Source organism: Pipistrellus hanaki, assembly GCF_964339955.1.
Source record: "Pipistrellus hanaki genome assembly, chromosome: 14".
NCBI classification, from domain to species: Eukaryota; Metazoa; Chordata; class Mammalia; order Chiroptera; family Vespertilionidae; genus Pipistrellus; species Pipistrellus hanaki.
In genome coordinates this window covers 36,541,263-36,563,591 of record NC_140516.1, presented here as the reverse complement: position 1 = coordinate 36,563,591, position 22,329 = coordinate 36,541,263, and the positions used below count along the sequence as shown (strand labels likewise).

At 54.8% G+C, this 22,329-nt stretch overlaps 1 protein-coding gene across 1 annotated transcript; it reads left to right on the top strand.

Annotated features, from left to right (window-relative positions):
- The first annotated feature begins 465 nt into the window (after window positions 1-465).
- LOXL4 (lysyl oxidase like 4) lies at window positions 466-20,795 on the top strand. Its single transcript, XM_084904077.1, has 16 exons — window positions 466-592; window positions 2,990-3,056; window positions 5,092-5,405; window positions 5,962-6,140; window positions 7,011-7,216; window positions 8,516-8,554; window positions 8,708-8,927; window positions 9,699-9,882; window positions 10,060-10,214; window positions 10,911-11,078; window positions 12,080-12,242; window positions 14,699-14,942; window positions 16,028-16,143; window positions 16,822-16,958; window positions 17,334-17,445; window positions 19,491-20,795. Exons 3-16 carry the CDS (start codon window positions 5,123-5,125, stop codon window positions 19,559-19,561), a joined length of 2,277 nt encoding a protein of 758 aa, XP_084760203.1. The 5' UTR covers window positions 466-592; window positions 2,990-3,056; window positions 5,092-5,122; the 3' UTR covers window positions 19,562-20,795.
- The last annotated feature ends 1,534 nt before the right edge of the window (window positions 20,796-22,329 follow it).

Below are 22,329 nucleotides of genomic sequence, written 5' to 3'. Positions count from 1 at the left end.
CCCTTTGAGCGAGCGCCCTGCCCACACCCCCAAATAGCCAAGCACCCCAGGACCGACTAGGAGGCACTGCCATGTGAAGAAACGCACTGACCCTGACGCACTGAATGTGATCCCCAGGTCACCTCTGGGGGTCTGTCCGTCACCCGCTTTGGCAGGGAACCCTGCTCCCCAGACAGGGACTTAGCACTAGCGCTCCTGGCAGATGAGCGCAGGCCTCGGGGACTCGGATCGTCCTGCGGGCAGCGCCAGTTTCCTCCACGGAAAACAGGTCCCTCCACCCGACCCCCCGCAGCTTCCCGACCCAGGGATTTCCCCGGCCGGTGGGGCCAGGACACAACCGATGCGGGCTGGCACCTGGCCACCCTGGCCGGTCTCCCGGCTGGGGGTGGGGGGGGAGGACGGAGGGCGGGAGGGAGACCTGGGCGGGGCGCCGCCTCCTCCGGGGCCGCTGGGCGGGGCCTCCTTGGAGCCCGCGGGGTGGGGGGCCCGCGGCCCAGCGGGATAAAAGGGCCCCGGAGCCCCGGGAGGCCCGTTAGCGCTGCTTCGCCGCGGCGCCCGCCCGCCCCGTCCCGGACCGTCTGCGCTCCAGCAGGTGAGCCCCTGCCCGGCCCTGGCCCTGGGTCTGCCTTGCCGTCCTGTTTGTCTGTCCGCTTCCTTCTCTCTGTGGGTCTGCAAGCCTCTGAGGGTTCCCGAAGGCTGAGCGGGGAGGGTTGGCGGTCCCATGGATGGGGCAGCCTGGCTCCCAGGCGCTCCCAAAAGTTGCTTCCAAGTTCCGAAGCTTGGCCCCGGGCCCGTCCTGGCCTCGGGGTGCCTGCGTGTCTTGTCTGGGAGTGCGCTGAATGTAACCTTCTGTCTTCTCACCTGGGAGGAGGCAGGGGAAGGGGCGAGGAGGCCGGTTCAGCCGTCACTCCTGTGACTTGGGGGACTAAGAGGCAGGGCAGAGCCAGGCTCTCCAACTAACCAAGTGAGGACTGATGAGAGGGGGAGAGGGAAAGGGGACCGGCAGGCAGGGGATGAAGCCTGCGCTGAAGGCTTCAACTCCCAGGTGCTATGGCGGGACAGGTAGGGCTCCGAGACCATTGCTGGCTCTGCTTCGGGTCACCATAACCCATGATCCCGGGGAAGGGGTCAGGTCTGAGAGGGGAAGCCCCATCCCATCTGCAAAGAGGTCACATGATCCCAAGGCTGGTGCCCACCAGAACAGCATCCCCAGTGCTACCTCCTCAGCACCCTCGGGCATTCCCAGCCCTCCCTGGGGGGGCAGGTGCCGAGTCCCGGAGCAGCACCTGGGCCAGGTGCCTCTCTGCTTCAGGCTGGCAGGGTCCTGGTCTGGCATTTATTTGCACTCAGTGCTGGCACCCACCCCAGTGCCCTCACACCTCAGCAGGTCGTAAATCAACCAGCAGCAGGGTGGAATTTCATTCATTTCCCTGCCACCCTTCCTTCTCCCCCCTCCTCCTCCAACCTCCCTCCCTCACGCTGAGAGCCTGGCTTCTGGAGACAGGCTGCCTGGGTTTGAGACCTGGCCGGGCACGCTACCTGGCTTCTCTGGGCCTCATCTTCTCCGCTGTAGAGTGGAGATAAGTCTTCAATCAATATTTCTGTATTATATAATAATAACAATTATTATTATTAACCCCCCTCCATCCTTCCTCTCACCCTGTCTCCTTCTCCTTCCCTGGGAAAAGAGTGCCAGTGAGGCTTTCCTTCTCTGAGGGGGGCTCCTCAGCCTGGTCCTCTTCTCTGTGCTCAGCCCCTCAGGACCAGCCTTGAGGAGATACTGTGGATACTGGTTGTGGAGGCAGGAAGCAAACACACCAAGTGCTAGGAAGGTGGGACCTGGGAGGGCTGGACGGAGGGGGCAGCTTTCGAGCTGGGTGCTGTAGGAGTCTAACAATCTGAAGGAGAGGGAAAGGCCATTCCAAGTAGAAGGGACAGTGAGAGCAAAGGCTGAGCGGCTGGGAACGGAAGGGTACATTGGGGAATGTGAGGAGACAGAGGGACCTTCAGTGGCAGGAGGACTGGGAAGAGGGGTGCCCCCTGCCCCTGATTCTCCTGGGCAGCTTTCATGGAAGGGAGTGAGCTGCCCTGGCCTAGCACCCGGGGTCTGCAGCAGAAGCCCACCCCTGCCTCCAGGGAGTCAGTCCCCTTGGAGGGAGGGAGCCTGTTGGTCCAGGACTGTCCACAGCTTCTAATAAGACCTCCATGACGCTGTGGGACATCAGCCACAGGCAGACCTGCCCACACTCCATGGCCCATCAGAGCATGTCTTACCAGGAGGGTCCCTCAAGTGCCACCACCTCTCAGAGAGGAAGGCGCCGGACTCAAGTCACATAACACTTTGGTGGCGAAGTGAGGAGCATCCTGACTCCTGGGTCAGTGAGCAGGCTGCTTTCCCAGGCCAGACCCAATGTGACCACTGGGTCCTCACAGCTGGAGGAACCGGTCCTTCCCATCCTCTCTGACCATCTGTGGCAGGACCCTGCCCACAGTGACTTCAGTTTGGCTCAGTCCCTGGCTGCCTACCTCCCCCTTAGGGGTGATGGAGGAGGGAAAGGGGACATCCCAGGTAGTGACAGCCAGCTGGGAGACCCCACAGGCTCCTGAGTGGGGAGTGACGTGAAGAAAACAGTGTTTAGGTCTGGAAAGGAATTACGTGGGGGGGGGGGAGGGGGGCAGGAGGAGACTTAAGCAGTGAGAAAGGGAAGGTTTTGGGAAGTGGAGAGAAGAGAACCTGGGCTCAGAGGGGAAAGAGGCAAAGCTGGAGGATGTCGCAAAGCAGGGTCCCAGGGTCTTGCTGAGGAGTTAGGGTGTGGCCTCCATTCCTTCTTGATCCAAAGAGGAGCTGGGAGCAAACTGTGGTGCTATAGCAGCTGTTACTAACTGAGAGCTTGTCAATTGAGAGCTTGCTCACCTAAGGGTCAAGATGTATTCATTCATTTAACCTTGGCAAGAATCCTGAAATGCTATTATTACCCCCATTTTACAGACAGGAAACTGTGGCACTGAGGAATTAAACCACTCGCCCAAGACCACCCAGAAGCCAAGTGACAGAGGTGGGTGGTGAGGCCAGGAGTCTGGCTCCATCTGTACACTTCCGTGCTGTGCCACCTCAATCCATGCAACCACGGGTATTTCCCGGGTGCCACCTCCACACCTGCTCTACTCTGGGCACAAGGGGCACAACCACAGTCCCTTTCCCTTTTGGTGGAGCTTCATTCTAGAGCCCACTCTGCCCAGACCTGGGCTGGCCAATGCAGGCTGGGCAGCTGAAGGGGGAGGGGCTGGGTACAGCAAGGAACGAGATATTCTCCGCAAATACCAGCCTGTGGGGAATGGAGTGGCAGGGACCCCCGAGAACGTGCTCTCTATGGTGCAACTCTGAACAGGGAGCCAGGAACCCAGCACTCTCCATCCACTGCTCCAGGCAGCCTCAGGGCCATCCACAGCAGAGCCCCATCCGCACAGAGGAATTCGGCACTGATGGCTGCAGACACTGACACCTTCTCTCGATGCTCCTCCCCTAGCCTGGTCCCAGGCCCAAGGCTGCTAACACATGAGGGAGAGAGGCTCAGTCCCCAACCCCATCCCCTTTAAGGACCCAAAGACCATCTGCTTTCAGCCTCCTCAAGGCAGGAGCCCTCTCTCTGGTGTATGGCCACTGCCTAACCCTCCCAGGGCCCCTCACTTCCTACGGGATCAAGGGACCCTGCTCCCCTCCCCCCCTGCTCTCGCACCTCTTCTCCTCTCCCCTTCTTTACCCATTCTGTCCCCTCTACCTGGAATGCAGAGTTTTCCCATCTGCGAGAACTCTCCTTCCTCTAACAAGGCCCCGGTGAGCTCCCCTTCTCCGAAAGCCTTCCCTAATCCCTCTTCTCCGGGCTTCATGAGAGCGGGGAGTAGCGTTGACATCCTCACGTCCCTGTCCCAGCACCTGACCCGATCGTTGGCCTGAAGCCAGTATCCCACCGATGTTGGTTGGATCCGTGTACAAATCACACACCTCGCTGGACCTAGAGCAAGGGCGGAAGGACACCACAGACTTCCAGCTCTAGGAGATACTACACAGAACAGAGTGGGGCAAAAGTAGATTCAGAATTGTGAATGAGGGAAACACAGTTTATTCTTGTATTATTATTATTTCTTAATTATTGTGTATTTTCCATACAAACAACTGTAAGTCTATTTTTGCCCTGCTGTATTGGTTCAACCGCCTCACTTTCAAAATAAAGACTCAGGGCCTAGAGAGTGTTAAAGACGCCCCTAAGCCACACAGTAAATGAGTGGTGGAGGCCTTGACTCCCCTCAAATGACCCTTTCTGCTCCAGCATCTCCCCCCCCCCCCCCCGTGCGCCTTTTGTGGGGAGGATGGCCAGGGTGCTGGGAACCTCAAAAGGCAGGTGAGGGCAGTTCCCCTGGGGTAAATATTTCTGGTCCTGAGGGCACCTTAAGGTCTCCCCCATTACTCCAAGGGTAGGTCACTATATATATATATATATATATATATATATATATATATACCTAAGCAACCAAATGACCAGTTGACCAGTCGCTAAAACTTGCACTGACCACCAGGGAGCAGACACTCAACCCAGGAACTGACCCCTGGTGGTCAGTGTGCTCCCACAGTCAACTTCCATGGTCCCTCCCCCACAGCCAGCTGGCCCAATCGGACCCAATCACCAACCAGGCCGAGGGACCCCACCTGTGCACGAATTCATGCACTGGGCCTCTAGTTTACATATAAAACTCTCAAGAATAACTGTGGTAGGCTTGTGCTATGCACTTTACATACAGTTTTATATTTAACACTCATGACAACAGTGCAAGATAGGAATTATTATCCCCACTTTGCAGGTGAGGAGGTTGAGACTCAACTTAAACTTCCTCAAGGTTACATGGCTAATGAATGGTGAGTTTGAACCAAATTGACTAACCTCTGAGTCCAAACTCAATCAGTGCCAGCACGCTCGCACACACACACACACACACACACACACACACACACACACTTGGAGGGGCCCTGCCATGTTTGGCTCTGCCTGAGGCCAGGGGTAGGTGGTGATTGTTGTCCTGTTTACTCATTCCCAGGTGCCTTGCCTCAGCTGTCCTTGGAGTCACCATGATGCGGTCCCCACCCGCTACCCTCTCCCTGCTCCTGCTGTGCCTGCTGCTGGGCCAGGCCCCTCTGGGCAGGCCTCAGTCGCCAGGCACCGCGAAGCTGCGGCTGGTGGGCCCAGGAAACAGGCCAGAGGAGGGCCGCCTGGAGGTGCTGTACCAGGGCCAGTGGGGCACCGTGTGCGATGACGACTTTGCCCTCCAGGAGGCCAACGTAGCCTGCCGCCAGCTGGGCTTTGAAGGGGCCCTGACCTGGGCCCACAGTGCCAAGTATGGCCCGGGGGAGGGTGAGTGACAAGCTGCCAAGCAGCAGGACGAGGAAATGGCAGCGGGCTTCTCTCAGGGGCTGGGCTCCCTGAGGCTCCTACAGAAAACATCCCACCCGTCCTTTAATTCCCAGCTCCGTGACCTCCCACGAGGCCTGTGCTGAGCGCCTCAGCTGCAGAGCCCCAGCCGAACCTCCCATGCCTGCTCGCAGTGAGCCCACCACGATTGCCATGATCACAGCCCCTCAACTAACTTCCTTGAACGGAGTGATTGGCACACCGTGGGTGCCTAACAAATGTTGAATGGCTGGATTCATGGATGAATGGGTGAATAGGTTAATCTAATTACTAGACCAATCTGGCATTTTCCAAAAAGATTCTACAGAACCTGATGCCAAGAGGAGGCAGGAAGCGGGGTTATAAATAAATTCCAGGAGAACCAAATCCTCTCCTTCCTCCATCCCACTTTCTGCTCAGAGTTTAAGAGGAAAGTTTATAGCTGTCCGGGAGGCACAACCCATGCCCCGTCTCTCTGAGCTTGTCCCCGAGCATCACCTGCCTGTCCCCTCCCCCTCAGGACCCATCTGGCTGGACAACGTGCGCTGTGCGGGCACAGAAAGCTCCCTGGGCCAGTGCGGGTCTAATGGCTGGGGTGTCAGCGACTGCAGCCACTCGGAGGACGTTGGGGTGGTGTGCCAGCCCCAGCGCCAGCGCAGCTACCTTTCTGAGAGAGTCTCCAATGCCCTCGGGCCCCAGGTGAGGAGGCTTTTCGGTCCCTGGCCTGAGCCAAGTATTGGGTCGGGGGACAGGGAGCCTCCTGGTAATGAACCTGGAGGAGGGAGGGGAAGGAGAGCAGAGCCTGGGCTGAGAAGCATCCTGGCCCCGACTCCTGTTGGTGCATGGACAGAGGGTCCCAGCTTGGGGGCGGGCAGGCCCGGGAACCAGAGGCTGGGCCTGCTGGGAATCACTGAGGCTGCTCCCCATAAGGGAGGCAGCAGGGGGGCCAGGGGCTGCCTCACCCACAAGGCCCGGCCACAATTGCTGCCTCTTCCCGGCACAAACAACCCCGAGCTAAAAACAGCCCAAGCCAAACAACAGGAGCAGGCAGGGCAGGTCCAGGCTCCTGCCATCCCCTGCCAGAGAGCCTCAGCCTGAGGACAGCAGGCGGTGGCCCACTACATGCCGTCGGCCAGGACGGGGGGCTCGCCGTGGTCTAAGTCAGCCTGGGGCTAAGGTGGGGGTCTCCTGGGCCAAAGGACCCTGTGGGCGGTCTCAAGGTCTGCCCGTCCTCACATCACCCTGGGGCCGCAGGACGGCTCCTCTGTGCCTTAGGGAAGCCCCCCAATCCCAAGAGCTCCCATCCTGACCCCAGGGAGGGTGCAGACCTGCCTGCTTCCCACTAGCGTGAGAGAAGGACCCCAAACACACCAAGGTTCTGCCTCATGCTCACGCCATGGCCGTGGACGAATGCCTCCCCCTGCCTGGGCCTCAGTTTCCCGGCCTGTCCTGGGAGGGGGCTGTGTGGGGTGATCTGTAAGCGCTCTGAGCCCCAGCTTCCCCAGCGAAGACCTGCAGTGGGCTCAGCGGGGCAGGCATCTCGGCCCACGGTGCCCATGGCCCCTGCAGGGCCGGCGGCTGGAGGAGGTGCGGCTCAAGCCCATCCTGGCCAGCGCCAAGCGGCGGAACCCGGTGACCGAGGGAGCCGTGGAGGTGAAGTACGAGGGCCACTGGCGGCAGGTGTGCGACCAGGGCTGGACCAGGAACAACAGCAAGGTGGTGTGTGGGATGCTGGGCTTCCCCGGCGAGGCACCTGTCAACGGTCACTACTACAGGTAGGAGGTCACTGGCGGGGGGTGCGGGGGAGGCAGTGGCATGTGTGAGTGCATGCGTGTGACACATGTGGGACCTGGCAGAGGTCAGGGAGGTTGGCAGGGTTGGGTGTGTCTGTGGCAGGTCATTCAGTGGGTGAGGGAGCTGGGAGGGAAGCAGGCCCCAAAGAGGAATGTCCCTGGGTCTCCTGGGGGATGGATCCACAGAATAATGAAGAGGAAGGTGAGGGTGAACGTTGGGAGGCGCCTAGAAATGGTCAGAAACCAATCGATACAAAGACTAGTACAGAGCACTCGCCCACTAAAAACAGCCGAATGTGAAATTGTGTCCCTGACTTAAAAAGTAGACTTTGCTGAGGAGCCTGACAATGCTGCCCAAGGACAGACACCTGGGTTCTGGCCTCAGCTCTGCCTAACGAGCTGGCACCTGAGCCTCAGCTCTCCCCTCTGCAAGGCACCGTCTCCACGTTGCCCCAGGGAATTTCCTCAGCTCTCAAGGCGTGGGGTGGGGCAGCATCTGGGAGGGCAGACATAGAATCCTCTGTCGGAAACGTGACGGGGCTGTCTCAGGATTGCATCAGCCTGTCTGCGGGCCAGGCACGCTCCCCAGCTCTGCGGAGTGAAGACTGCTCTCCTCCAGGGAGGGATCTCCCACAGTCCCGCTGAGTCACCCACCCCTGCCGACCCCAACCACGCTTAGTCACTCTGTCCCGTGTCTCCGACTTAGAGGACCCTGGTCCTGAAGACCCACTCGGTTCCAGCCTTGGGGGTGACTGACATGGGGGCCCCCGACTCCCCACCACCCAGTAATTGCACATCTGGGCCTGGCTGACTCGCTTACCACCCATGGGGAGGGCAGCCCTGATTATAGCCTCTGGGTGGGCAGCCGCCACCAGCAAGGCCTTCACCCTCCACCTGTCCCCAGAGGACCTCTTCCCCTGGCCCCCTTTTTGCAGGGTGCCCCCTAAAGGAACCCCTCCATCTGGCATGGGGAGAGGGCGAGCTGGGAGCTGCCTGCCTCAGGGGCGCCAAGTGCAACAGAGACCCCGCGTTAGGGTTGATATATCATTAGAGAAGAGGGGGTGCTGGGCTCTGCTTTTCTTCCCTGTAAAATGGAGGTCATTGATGCCTGTGAGGTGGTCGCCTCTCAGGGCTGCTGCGAAGCTCAGGGCAGACATAGGATCTGTGGGCGAGTTTTCAAACTGCATAGTCCAGTGCAGACTCAAGGACCACTGGGAGGAGCCAGGGTGACGGGTAAGACTTCGGCACCCACTCCCCTCCCCACTGTTTCCTCTCCTCCAGGAAAGTCTGGAATTCGAAGATGAGGGACTCCAGGTTCAGGTGAGGAGTGTGCCCTTGGGGAAGGATGCAGAGGGGTGTGGCGTGAAGGGCCTCCCTCCCACCCCTCCACCCCTCCACCCCCCAAGGCCTTGCCTTCCTGAGTCCTGAGCTTCCCTCAACCCCTCCCCTACCCTCAGTCTCCCTGTCTTCCAGGCTGAAGAGCTTGGCCCAGAAGAATTCCTTCTGGATCCACCGGGTCAGCTGCCTGGGGACGGAGCCCCACGTAGCCAGCTGCCAGGTGCAGGTGGCGCCAGCTCGGGGCAAGCTGCGGCCGGCCTGCCCGGGTGGCATGCACGCCGTGGTCAGCTGTGTGGCAGGGCCCCGCTTCCGGCCTCTGAAGGCCAAGTCTGGACGCAAGGAGCCCCGGGCAGAGGTGGGTCCCGTGGTGCCTGCACCCCGGCCTGGGAGCCACAGGCCCCTCTCTCAGCAGCACCCTGCCTTCGGCAAGGACGGGTGGGCGGAGTCCAGGACGGGCAGGAGGGAGGGACAGCGGCCCTGTCCCCTATCAAGGAGGTATCGGTGCACAGAGTGGTGGCACCCTGGACGTATTTAAAAGGAACCGTTTATAGCCCTACCATAAACGGAAGGTTGACATCACCTGCTATGAATAGAAGGTAGCCATCAAAACAGTAATTACATTGCAGCTATATCCCGTATGGAACCTGAGCCTGGCCCTTTGTTATAAAAAGCAACCAGCCAGTGCTGGTGAGGTGGTACAGACAGGGCAGGGCAGCGCGCAGGGGGTGGTCTTCCTGGTGAAGGGAAGGAGGGGAGGAGGCTTGCAACGGAAATAGCTTCCCGCTCTGTGAGTCAGTCTAATTAATGCCATGTCCCCGCACGTCCCTAAAATCACGCCACGGATCCCTTCGGGAAGCGCTGATCTAGTTCAGCCCCGAAGGACATAGGCGCAGAGGCTGGCGCAAGGCAGGGACTGGCCTGGTGACCGGGTGGCAGGGTTGACTTTGTTCTCACTGTCATATTGTGGTGGCTCTTAGGGAGGTTGAGAAAAACAGCTTATTTGAGGGAATAGCTATGGGCAGAGTCAGTGTCTCTGCCCAGTTTATAGGGTCCAGCCCGGGCTCCCACAGTGGCTCAGCCCGTCCCTCCTCCCGCGCCCTCCCTGATGCTGGTGTTTGCCCAGCAGGAGCCGAGGGTGCGCCTCCGCTCCGGGGCCCAGGTGGGCGAGGGCCGGGTGGAAGTGCTCAAGAACCGCCAGTGGGGTACCGTCTGTGACCACGGGTGGAACCTCATCTCCGCCAGCGTCGTGTGCCGCCAGCTGGGCTTCGGCTCTGCTAAGGAGGCCCTCTTTGGGGCCCAGCTGGGCCAAGGTGAGCGAGGTGGCCTGGGGTGGAGGGTGGGGGCCTGGAAGTGCTACTGGCCCATCCCTTGGTGGTTCTGGGTGCCCAGGCCCAGGACAGAAACTCTCCCCCTCTGTGGTGGGGAAGCCACAGCTGCGGGGCGACAGAGCTGGAGCCTCAGTGGCATTGCTCTCCCTCCCTCTGTAGGGCTGGGGCCCATCCACCTGAGTGAGGTGCGCTGCAAGGGATCCGAGCGGACCCTCGGTGAATGCCCCTCCCTGGACGGGGCCCATAATGGTTGTCAGCATGAGAACGATGCTGCTGTCAGGTGCAACGTCCCAAACATGGGCTTCCAGAATCAGGTGAGCCCAGGCCTGGGCATGGCCTCAGGCTGGGGACTGGGGAATCCCTGAGATAGCGCCAGGACACCGCATGGAGCCAGGGGGAGAGGTGAGCGAGAGACAGCCAGCGCTTCTGCTTTGGGCCCAGCTGGCCTTGCCTAGAGACCCTCGCTGCCTGAGTCTGTCTGCCCTGGCCTGGCCCACAGCCCCTCAGGACAGCGGGAACTCTAGGTGGCTGCCCCTCCCATCACACTCTCTCTGGATCCCTGTGAAGTTGAGAAAAAGGTGCAGAGGGTGGAGGGCTGTGGGCTGTCAGCTGGGGAGTGGCACCAGGAGACTCCCAGGATGATCAGCGTTCACTGCCATGCCGATGTGGCCGGTGGGAAGTCTCTGGGTCTCTGACCTGGAGACCTCAGTTCTCTCTCCTGTAAAGTGAGTAACTATCTCGCAGGGTCACTGAGAAGGGGACGGTCGGTATGAGATCCTCTGCAATTAGCGAGTCGCCTTTAATGGTAGGAGTTCAGATAGGAGGAGGGCAAGTCCTGGAAAAGGAGCCCGGGGAACAGGCGCTTGAGTCATATTTCTCGAGCAGGCAGGGACCTTAGGGAGAGCCCAGAGGGAAGTGTCACGTCAGGGCAGCACAGTGAGCTGGCCTGCAAATCCCGAGCACCCCCTGCTGAGGCCACCCTGCTCCTTACACCCCTCTGACCATTGCAGGTGCGCTTGGCTGGCGGGCGCAGCCCCGAGGAGGGCGTGGTGGAGGTGCAGGTGGAGGTGAATGGGGTCCGACGCTGGGGGACCGTGTGCAGTGACCACTGGGGGCTCAACGAAGCCATGGTGACCTGCCGACAGCTCGGCCTGGGCTTTGCCAGCCATGCTATCAAGGTAAGTCTCTGTCTTGCTCCCAAACTCTCTGTGCTAAAGCTACTAACCATCCACCCATTCATTCAACAATTCATTACTGAGTGAAACTAGGCCGATGTAATGTTGCGTGCTGGGGGTGCTGTGGTGAAGACAGATGCTGCCTCACAGAGCAGTCCGCCCAGAAAGGGACACAGCCACTAATACAACGTTCACACAACAGGCACATGGTTGGGTCTGCAGAGATACTATGGGAAGTTAGGCCTACGAGCTGGAGAGGAATAAAGAGCCCATGCAAAGTCCCGCGGCCAGAGGAAGCTCCACTCGGCAGAGGAAATCAGGGACCAGGGTGTGGCTAGTAAGGGCGAGTGATGTGAAGTGTGAGGGTGGAGGAGGCAGGGGAAAGACCACTCAAAGCCGGCAGTGCAGATTCTAAAAGATTTCTTCCTTGCTCTTGGGCAAACAGTTGGGGGTGGGGACTAATGTGACTACAGGAAACATGCTCAGGGAACAGTGTGGCAGCAGGCCAGGTGGAAATGATGCTGGCTGGGACCAGGCGAGCGGCAGTCCTGGTAGAAACAAGTGGATAGATATTAAGGCAACCAAGTCAAGAGGTTTTAACTGCGATGTGCTGGCTCCGGGGCATGCTGGGCACATCTGCCTGGCAAACCAGAGCCACCCCGAGTACAGCCGACCATCTGGGGCTGGGAACTGGGACAGGCCACCTGGGTGGGCAGGAAGGAAACAGGATCCTCCTCTTCAAACAGCTGAGGGCTGCCAGGTGGGAGAGGGATGGGAGCAGGGCCATGGGATGTGGAAGCTGCACGCAATGTATTTCTGCCTCACGACATGGAAGAAATGGCTGCTATCAGCGGGGTCCAAAGTGGCATGGACTGCGCCATCACTAAAGGTTTCGGGCTGAGGCTGGGCACAGCACGGTGGGGGTATTTTGACGGGTCCAAGCATAGATGGGAGTCCAAAGGTACCTCTCGACCCTGACTGGGTGATGCTGGCTGTTTTCTTAGGACACCTGGTACTGGCAGGCGACAGCGGGGGCTGAAGAAGTGGTGATGAGCGGGGTGCGCTGCTCAGGCACAGAGCTGGCCCTGCAGCAGTGTCAAAGGCATGGGCCAGTGCACTGCCCCCACAGCACGGGGCGTGGCTCAGCGGGAGTCTCCTGCACAGACAGTAAGTAAGGAGAGGGCCCGTGGGGTCGTGGGGCAGGCAGGCTGGCTGGCTCCCCTCAAAGCAAGCCTACACCTCCCTCGCTTAGGGAGGGCTCTGAGGCTAGTCCCAGCTCCAGGTCAGCAGGGTGGGAGCAGAAGGAGGGCTGGCCTTGGAGTACCAGCTCTGCCAGTTAGCAGCTGTGTGTGGCCAAGTCAGTTCACACAGGGAGGCCACCTCTGCCCTGTCCGTTCCATGGAGTCATTGTGAGAATCAAAACAGAGAATGTGTGAAAACATAAGGATATACAACAGTATTTTCCAATGTTCATATCATGACCAACAGTTAAAAAAAAAAAAAAAGAAAGAAACAGAATAGAAAACAACAGATTGAGTTACATTTAGTAAGGGCAGTATTTTTTCCTGGAATTATGTATATGTGTACTAGGTCATGGCATGAAATATATTTCTCACTGCGGTTTGCAGTAAGGGAAAAGTTTGAAAGCTGTTGTGCAGGGCACATAGTAAATGTGAGGGTATGTGGGCCTCAGGCTCCCAGTGTATTCTCCTGAGCTCTGGGATTCATCCAAAAGGCTACAGGCCAAGCCCGTTCTCAGGCATCCGCCTGTCCCACGCACTGAATCCGGGGGCAGCAGCATCTGCTTGACATCTGCCAACCAGGTCTGTGCCAAGATAATTATGTATATCTCACCCAAAGGCTAGAGGCTGGCACCAGCCCGAATGGCCTCTTGACCTTCTTCCCAACGAGGCTTCAATGCCAAGACAGCCTTCACCTTTGTCAGTGAGCTTTAGGGCTTTCTCTGCCCAGTGAACCTGGAGGAACACTGGGCCTAGGAGCACGCCCTGCCCTGCAGGGTGATGGGACACGGGTGAGCCCACACCAAGGCTCACGGCACAGTAGGGGCCTGCTCCCCACTCGCTCGCCTTCCTGGGAATGGCAGCTCTGCTCCTGAACACACTTGAAGCATCACAACAGCTTAGCACAGCCTCCTGCTGCCTCGGTGGACACCTTATTAGTCCTCTGTGATTTTCCTTGTTTCATCCTTTCCTTTACTCTCTCTTCTCTTTCTCTCTGAAAGTTCTCTCTTTCCTTTGGGAACTCTAGGGTTTGTCAGTGGATACACCCCGGGTCTCTCCAAAGCATACCCCAGGAACTTCCAGTGCATTTTTAGTGACAGCACAGGCGTCATATGGCCACCCAGCTGGTCCCCACGCCCACCCTCAGGGCGTGTTTCCAGCGCAGGCCAGTCAGCTCACAGGCCCACCCCCATGATGCCTCTGCCAAAAATCTGAACCGGAACCCTGTTTTTGCACGACACACATTGAGAACATTCCTCTCTTGATGCTCCATGGCAACAGCTGTGGGTCTCCACATCTGTGTTGTCACACGCGAGGGGCAGCAATGAGAGGAGACATGTGGCTTCTCAGGAGGGTAAGAGCCACGGTGGCAGGAAGGGAGCGGGAGAGGCCCTGAGCAGTTTATCAAGACGTAGGCTCCAGCACGTTGAACTGCTATGCAGAGAAGCACCAGAAATGGCCATGGTGCCTCAGAGGGGAGCGCATAGGATGCCCTGGTATGAACACCCATGAGAGCGATCAGGTTAGAACAGAGATTGTGGAGAAGGCACCGGCCTAGGAACTGCAGCAGCATGAATCAGAATGGTAGATCAGGAGCAGGCTTGGAGTTTACCCTCCCAACTGCCCCCCTTCCCCGTCTCCCAGCCCTTACACTGAAGGAACTGAGGCCTGGAGAGTGACTAAGCGGAGGTAACCAAGCAGCGCTTACTGAGGGGTTAGCGGAGCTCAGCGGCACGAAGGCAGACAGGCTGAGAAGCATTTCACAAAAGAAATACTAGCTGACATCAATTACATGCCTATCGCGGCCCAGTGACCTAAGCGCCTTACAGGGATTATTGCATGAATATCACTATTATTGTTCTCATCTTCCAGATGAGGAAAATGAGAGACAAAAAGGTTAAGGAATTCACAGAGATTGTTAATGGTGTAGCCAGAAATTAAGCCAAGATATGAACCTAGGCAGCCTGGTCCCAAAGCCACAAGCTTAACCTTGACACTGTAACATGCCTACAGGGTTAGGGCAATAGATCAGTGTTTCCCAAACTTCTCTCATGATGAGAATCACCTGGTGGAGTTGTTAAAATACAGATTCCTGAATCCCAACTAAGAAGTGCTAAACTAGAATTTTTGGGAACATGTAGGTAAAATTGTATACTATATTGTTAATGGTGTACAATTTTACCTAAATGTTCCCAAAAATTCTAGTTTGGGAAACACTGCAATAGATCGTTCCTTTGTGACTAGAACTCACATCTCCTGACTCCTAAACCACCCTACCCTTCTGGGGTCCCCAAAAGAGCTTAGTCTGAGGGCAAGCCTATCAAGGGAGCCCCAACAGCTGCCTTCCAACCTTTGCATCCCCTCATGCCCTCTGCGGCCCAGGTGCTCCGGACCTGGTGATGAACGCCCAGCTAGTGCAGGAGACGGCCTACTTGGAGGACCGCCCCCTCAGCCAGCTCTACTGCGCCCACGAAGAGAACTGCCTTTCCAAGTCCGCTGACCACATGGACTGGCCCTACGGACACCGGCGCCTGCTGCGCTTCTCCTCACAGATCTTCAACCTGGGCCGGGCTGACTTCCGTCCCAGGACAGGGCGCCACAGCTGGATTTGGCACCAGTGCCACATGTTAGTGACCGCCCGTGCCATGGCTCTCCAGGGACAAAGAGCAGGGGCCCGGGGCCAAACCCGCCTGGCCTCAGGCACACTTTCCCGGGAGGGGTGCGCACTCTGGGGTAAGAGCCTCCTTCCTAGAGGCCTTACTGACCTTGCCTCCAGGAGGCGATGGGGAATCCCAGCAACGTCGGCCCTGGATGTGCCCATGTTGATGGTGCTCATGGGGTCCATTTCCCACAGTAACATCCAACAGAGCCATTACTGCCACCGGGGCTGGTCTCTGCTAGGATGATATTGGACAATTTTTCTATGTTGGACCTTAGGCCTTGTCTTTAAAAGCCATGTCAAGTGGGGACTCCTAGAAACCTGCAGACCCAAAATAGACATCCCATTCAGGATGCTGGCTCTGCAGGAAACGCTTGCTGGTCTCTGCAGCAGCACAGCAAGGTCCCCAAAGAAGAGCTGGAACACTGGTACTGAAAGGAGACAATGAGCATTCTTTCCTATCAGGAGTCCCCAGCCCAGACAGGAGGAGAGACAATGCTGTGACAAAGCAGAATGGAAAGTGGCTTTTTCTTTAGGACTCGGCCTGGGTGGGGAAAGCTGAGAGGAATGGGCACCACTGGGACTTGGCCTTGCTGAGATAATAAGCACCCTTCCTCGTAGCGTGAAGAGTTGTCATTAGAACTGGATTGGAAACAATGGTAGCAATTTCGCAGGCTGACAGGGAGCAAAGTAAGCACCCTCTCAGCAGCTCAGCTCCTAGGCTGGTCCCCTAGAAGTGCCCCTTCCTTCCACCTCCTGATCAGGCCTTGAAGCCAGGCCCAGCCTGCTGGAGGCTACCAGGGCAGAGCCTTCACTTCTCACCTGGGTAAGACGCTAGGAAATGGGGCAGCTGTGTCCTGCTGCTGGGCAGGGGAGCCGAGAAAGTAGGCCATATGTCACTAATCTTGGGTTTAGGAGAAGGGCACTGCCCTGCTATTATAACATTCTCCTCTGGGTAATGATGGGGCCTAGTCCTCAATCTTCCCTGCCAACTTCTCCAAAGAGGACTCTCTTCTGTTCCTGCTAGACTGACAGCTCTGCCCCTTCTGCAGGCATTACCACAGCATTGAGGTCTTCACCCACTATGACCTACTCACTCTCAATGGCTCCAAGGTGGCTGAGGGGCACAAGGCCAGCTTCTGTCTAGAGGACACAAATTGCCCTGCAGGTATGTGGCTTCCTGTCAGCACATCCACCCCTTTACATTCATCACCTCTACTGGGGTCAGGTTCCCCTCTGCCCTGCTCAACAGCCCCTGGCACCTGGAGACTCTGGCTTGGCAACTGTCAGCACTCAAGGCAATTCAAAATGATCAATTCCTTACCTTTTGAAACCTTAGGTGGAAGGTCTCTACTTCCTCTGCATTCCTACCCAACACACTTGTACCAGCTTTAAAATACTTAACACTTTCCTATTTTGGATAATAGTTGCAGACCTGTCTCATCTCTGCTAAATAGTTTGAGGGCATGGATTGTCTGATTCCTACTTATATACCCACAATTCCTAGCCCTTAGGAATAGGCATGGTAAACACTGGCTCCTGAGGGCTGGATGGATGGAAGGACAAGTGTAGCTCAGCAGAGCTGGAATCTTCCAACCACATTTCCTGGGTCAACAAGGCTTTCGCTAGAGCATCCAAAGAGAGAACCTCTGTCACAGATGGGGTTTGTTGCAGTGCTGGATCTCTGGCTGATACTGAGGCAGGTTATTTAATCTGGCTGCATGTAAAAGCTGCTTGGGAAGACCAGTGTGAGGACTATATGATAAAGTATGTGAAAGACCTAGCAGAGAGCTTGGTCCCAAATGCCTAAACCAGTACCTCAATAACTCAGTACCCTTCCTCACAGGACTGCAGCGGCGCTATGCATGTGCCAACTTTGGAGAACAGGGAGTGACCGTTGGCTGCTGGGACACCTACCGGCATGACATTGATTGCCAGTGGGTGGATATCACAGACGTGGGGCCCGGGGACTATATTTTTCAGGTAAGAGGAAGTTCATTTCCTCCACATGTTCCAAAAGCTTCCCTGAGGTAGAGAAGAGTATCATAAGGTCAGGTCTCCCACAGGTCTGGCCCTCGAAGGGACTCTGTGCTACAGGGGAAAGAACATTGACTCAGGATCTGGAGGGCCTGGGTTTGAGTCCTGATTCAACAGTCATAGCTTCTCGGTCCTGACTTTGCAGTCCCCATCTATAAAACAGGGATATTAATGTCTATCTCCTGGGGTGACTGAGAATTAATTAAAGAATATAAACATGCTTTGTGGAACTACACACAATGTAAAGGATTATTCCAGTCACTATCAACTCACTCAGAAGTCAAATCACCTGTTTTCAGTTGTCCCCTCCTTTCGCTCCAGGTGGTTGTGAACCCCAAATACGAGGTGGCAGAGTCTGATTTCTCCAACAACATGATGCAATGCCGTTGCAAATATAACGGGCACCAGGTCTGGCTGCACAACTGCCACACAGGTAACTGTGAGCCACTAGGGAATCAGCCCCATGTGGGCGTGGGGAGCTGGAAGACTCCAAATGTACCATGTGTGACTTGAAGGTGTGTGTAAAAGGCTAGGCGTGGTACAGAGTTGAGTTTGACATCTTCACAGGAAGATTTGCAAAACAAACTGATCAGAATTATCAGCTTCACCCAATAGCTACTTCTTTCTACATCCCTTTGTCCTAAGGCCGTTTGGATTGTAAACTTTTCCAACTGTCCTGGAGTCTTTCCTATTACTCAAGCCATGTCAGGATTTCACTATTCCAGTTCATTCTTTTTCTCTCCCTTTCATATGGTCTTTATTAGTTGCCTCTATCTTAAGCTTCTCACAGACAGAAGTCCCCCAGATCTGCCTCCAACTGTGCTCATTGCTTGACAGAAGGGGACCATTGCAACAGGGCGCAGGACAGGTGTGGGATTGGAAGTATCAGACAAAAGAGGAAGCAATGATCCAGTGGGGGCAGAGTAAGGAGGTGGTTGTTCTATGTGTTGATAAAGAAAGGTAGCAATTCCTCCATCTTAAAGTTTTTAAATGCTTGTATTTTCAGTATTTGCAATGGGCTGTGTGGGTTCACATCCATACTTGTAATAGATGGGATGGGGCAGATCTGGCCATTCAATTAACAAACATTTACTAAGACCTCATTCTACGCTGAACACTCAGCCAGGCACTAGGAACATATATAGGAGGTGCACAGTTCATTGTCAAGTAGGGCAAGCAGACATGCAAATGGTAACTCCAAACTGGTATGAACTAAACAAGCAGAGACAGAAAGCAACAACCCAAAGGAAGTGATGTTTGAGCTGGGTTTCAAAGGCGGGACAGAAGTCAGAGGGAGGAGTAGGAGAAAGCATAGGATTTGGTTTATAAAAGGCTTCTCCGAGTTCCAAATTCAACTCCAACCACTTTTTATCTGTAAGACAGTGAGGAACTCACCACCTCAGAATGTTTCTCTATTGTACTTCAAACCCACTAAGGTTGTCTGCAGAGGGTTGTGATGGTTCCTGCTAATACAATAGACTTTATCCAGTGGACTTCTGGGAACCATTAATAAGTTATAGTCAAGGGGGCAAAAACATCAGATTTATGTTTCAAAGATAACTCTGGCAACAGATGGAAGACCACGAGAAGAGGAAGAAGAAATAACTAAGGGTTGAATATGTGTGACTAAGTAAACTTCGCAGCCATTCAATCAGACAGGAGTGTTAGAGGAAATCAGGAATTGGAATCTGACGCTGTGCATATGGAGACAGTAGATCCTCCACAATGCTGGCAGCAGGCTGCAAGGCACAGGACAGCGAGGGAAAGAAAAACAATGCCGTTCTGGTCAGTCAGTGTCCTTGAAGAAAACAGGCAGCATGCTTGAATGAGAGTCGAAGTTATTTAATAAACAGACTATTTATAGAGGTGCGAGTAAGACTAAGGAAACAAGGGGCGTTGAGACATCCAGGGATAAGCAAGAGTGGAAAACCATCCACCTTTAGGCTTGAAGGGGCGAGGTATCCTGGAACAAGATGAAAGCTACAGCTGTGGATGAGGAAGAACCTGGCCGGGAGTTATAATAGACATGACTGCCAGAACAAGGGAAGAAATACCCCACCTTCTCTCCTTCCACCCTCTCAATCTCTTGCTGTTGCTTTCCACTGACCTAAATCAACCAGAAACCAGAGGATGAGATCCAGGGTGAGGCAATCTAGGGGTCAGTTCTCCAGGGCACAGAGAGGACAAATCTAGGGATCAGTTCTCCAGGGCACGGAGAGGACAAATCAGGGTAGAGATTGAATCTGGAGAGGGCAAAGGAGAGGAACCAACACAACTGTTTTCCATCCAATAGCCTATTCTTCCCAACGTCCCTGAAACCACACACCTATCGGATCTGTTTCTGTAGAATGAGTTGGGGTCTGTGCCCAGGACCAACCAGATGTAGAGCATGACGTCAACAGAATGTCTGTGTAAAGTTGTCAGGGAAAGGATGACTGTGGTGGGTTGGTCACTTACCTGTTTTCCTTTGGCCCACAGGGGATTCATACCGAGCCAATGCAGAGCTCTCCCTGGAGCAGGAGCAGCGTCTGAGGAACAACCTCATCTGAAGCTGTCACTGCACATTCCCAGCTGCTGCCCACACATCAGATACCTCAGCTTATTGGAGCCATGCCCTTCACAGAACCCTGACTCAGAGGGAAATGGGCCAGTGCCAAGGGGCACCAAGAATTGCTCAGGAAGCCTTTTGATGGCAAGATCACCAAACCAGGATGGTACTGCTCCCTTGGGGTGGCTCTAGGCCTGTCCCTTAAGGGCCTTTGGTCTATGGACTATGATTTTCCAGGCTTTGTGCAGCTAAACTCCTCTTGCATAAGGAGACACAAATTTCTTGGATTTTGCCCCCGAGTTCCTGGGTCAGGAGCAATCAGTTCCTTGGGGATGGACTATGGTCCAGGCCCCCACCTAAAATAGTGCTTTGCACACGTCTTGGAGAAGACAGGGGCGATACACGGGAGGTGGGGTTAGCTCTCTGCATGCAGATCAAAGCAACACAATGTGTGTCAATGTCACAACTGGCAGCGAAGTTTGTGAATTCATTGCCTTGCTTGATCTGTCCTCATTTAGAACTCACCTGTCATACTGTCTGTTCTTTAGGGCCCTTACCTTTATCCTACTGTACATATGGGTGTTTCAAATATCCCTGAAAGCACGGGCCTCAGGCATCCCCTTATCTCCTGGTGGGCCACCACCACCAGTTGCTGAGTGCTTGAGAAGGGGCACGATTTGCAGAAGTGACCAGATAGGGTCTTCCTGCAGAGCAATGAGAGAAAAAAAAGCAGAAAGTCTGCTGGGTAATGTGGACCCCAGCCCCTGCCAAGGAAAAACTACGTGCCATATACCTGGCAGGCAACAAAATGTCCCCCTCAAGATCACGGTGCATCTCAGGACTGGCCTAAATTTCAGGTCTCAGCCAAGTTTCTGAAGTGAGCTTTGCATTGAATACATTTTTGCAATGGAAAGAGCATCAGTCAAATAAGCCACTCATCTCTGTCGGAGTAAGAAGATAGGTCTGGTAGAGTGGAGGAGAGGAGACTATGAGGGGACATTTAATTTCATTAAAGACTAAATCTAGGAAAGGCCACCATCCCTTCTTGATGTAGCTATAATATGCTCTTGCTCAGGTAGTACACAATCCCAGGGTCTTCTTGGACACGATTCTTAATCTTTTCTCCACTTAGACACACTTAAAAGATGATCCTTACCGGTCTGACACCCCAGTGCCAATAAAGGTTTTTCACTATTGACTGTTACAAAGACAAGACTGGCTGTGATTCTTTGCAGTTCCCAGTGCACCAACTTTACCCCTTTCACTCCCACTAAGCTGGTGACCAGGCTGCACAGGACACACAACAGTCCCACTGCATTTCTCTGATCAGCTATCAGCCTACTGTCTGCTTCCCAATCCCCTCCCCAGGCTGTGCTGAAACAGGGGTTAGGAAGGTTAAGGGATGAAAGGTAGGTGGCAAGAAGGTCAAGGATTGTAAACTTTTATAAATGAGGCTGCAAAGTCTACATGAATGATAACAGATGGGGCAGATTTACAATAGTGTGTCCCACTCTCGCGCCTCCCACCCCTCCCCGTTATCATGAGTGCCACCCCCTCCTTAGAGAGTGAAAAGGAACATGCTCTGGGTACACTCTATGAATACAAAGACATGCTTTCTTCCTTCTCCTCTACCTTCTCTTTTCAACCCCCTCATCTCCTTCATTAGGCAGAGGGAGCATTATATTTTGGCACAGCCGTTTAGGTAAACAAGGGAAGGACTGATTTCCTGTTGGAGCCAGCAAACATATCCCAAACAGTAACAACATTATACTCGCACATGCAGCTAATGGTCTGTGAAAGAATGTGCAGCTAGTGGGGGAGCGTGTGGTGACTGATGGCTAGATTCAGGCAGGGAGGTTACCCACAGGTTCTTGCTGGATCCAGTTTCCAAGAGAGCCAGAAAAGCAGGCCAAGCAGTCAGCCACCGGCTCTGGTCTCAGCCTTGCTGCCCACATCACATGTCTGATAGGTGCAGCCAGTTTTAACTCTTGGAAAAAGCTATACAAGGGTTGTCCTGTTACACCTGAGTTGAAAGGGAAGGACATGGGAAGACTGGTGGCTGGCATGACTTATAACTAGATGAGGAATGTTAACAGAATACCAACCACCAAATTCCAGACAGAACCAAAAATGTCAGAAGACTTTCATCTCGGCATGCTTTAGTCTCTGACAAACTAAAGTGCTAGGAACCTCAGCTTACTCTTCAGAAGCCTACATTATTTCTGTTCTACAAAGACTTCTGCTATATGCAGAGCATATACAAACTCAAGGGGAATGTACCTTTTTATTATAAATTCCAAGTGATCCTGGGTGCAGACATTCAACATACATGAAGCAACATTTATGCATAGCAGAATGCATTATGTCTTCTCAAACATCTAACAAGGAGCCAGTGGCAGCTATGGGATGCTTGTCAGTTAGCTCAGTTGGTGAAGGCATGGTTCAGATATGGTCAAAGATCTATTTCCATCTGGACAAGCTCAATGATGCAGTCCATGCTGGGCCACGGCAGGACCTCTTACCTCTAGCCAGTATACATCAACCCCAACTACTAGAAAAAGATAATGAAAAACGCATTCTCTACTAACGGTAGAAGCAGCAGCACTCCACGGTTTTCAATATTGGCTTTTAAAAAATCCTTTCTCTGGGTCTGATTATAAGGATAAATCTGAAAGTTAGAGGCGGATGATTGTTAGCTGGGAGAAAAGGAAAAAAAAGGGAAAGGAGGGAGAGAGGGAGGGAGGGAGAAAGGAAGAAAACATGCACAAG

Excerpts from the sequence above, each read along its gene's own strand:
- LOXL4 (XM_084904077.1), top strand. The coding sequence starts at position 5,123 with ATGATGCGGTCCCCACCCGCTACCCTCTCCCTGCTCCTGCTGTGCCTG. Across the intron at positions 9,883-10,059 it reads TGGGGCCCAGCTGGGCCAAG|GGCTGGGGCCCATCCACCTG; the intron begins GTGAGCGAGGTG and ends CTCCCTCTGTAG. Across the intron at positions 12,243-14,698 it reads GGGAGTCTCCTGCACAGACA|GTGCTCCGGACCTGGTGATG; the intron begins GTAAGTAAGGAG and ends TCTGCGGCCCAG.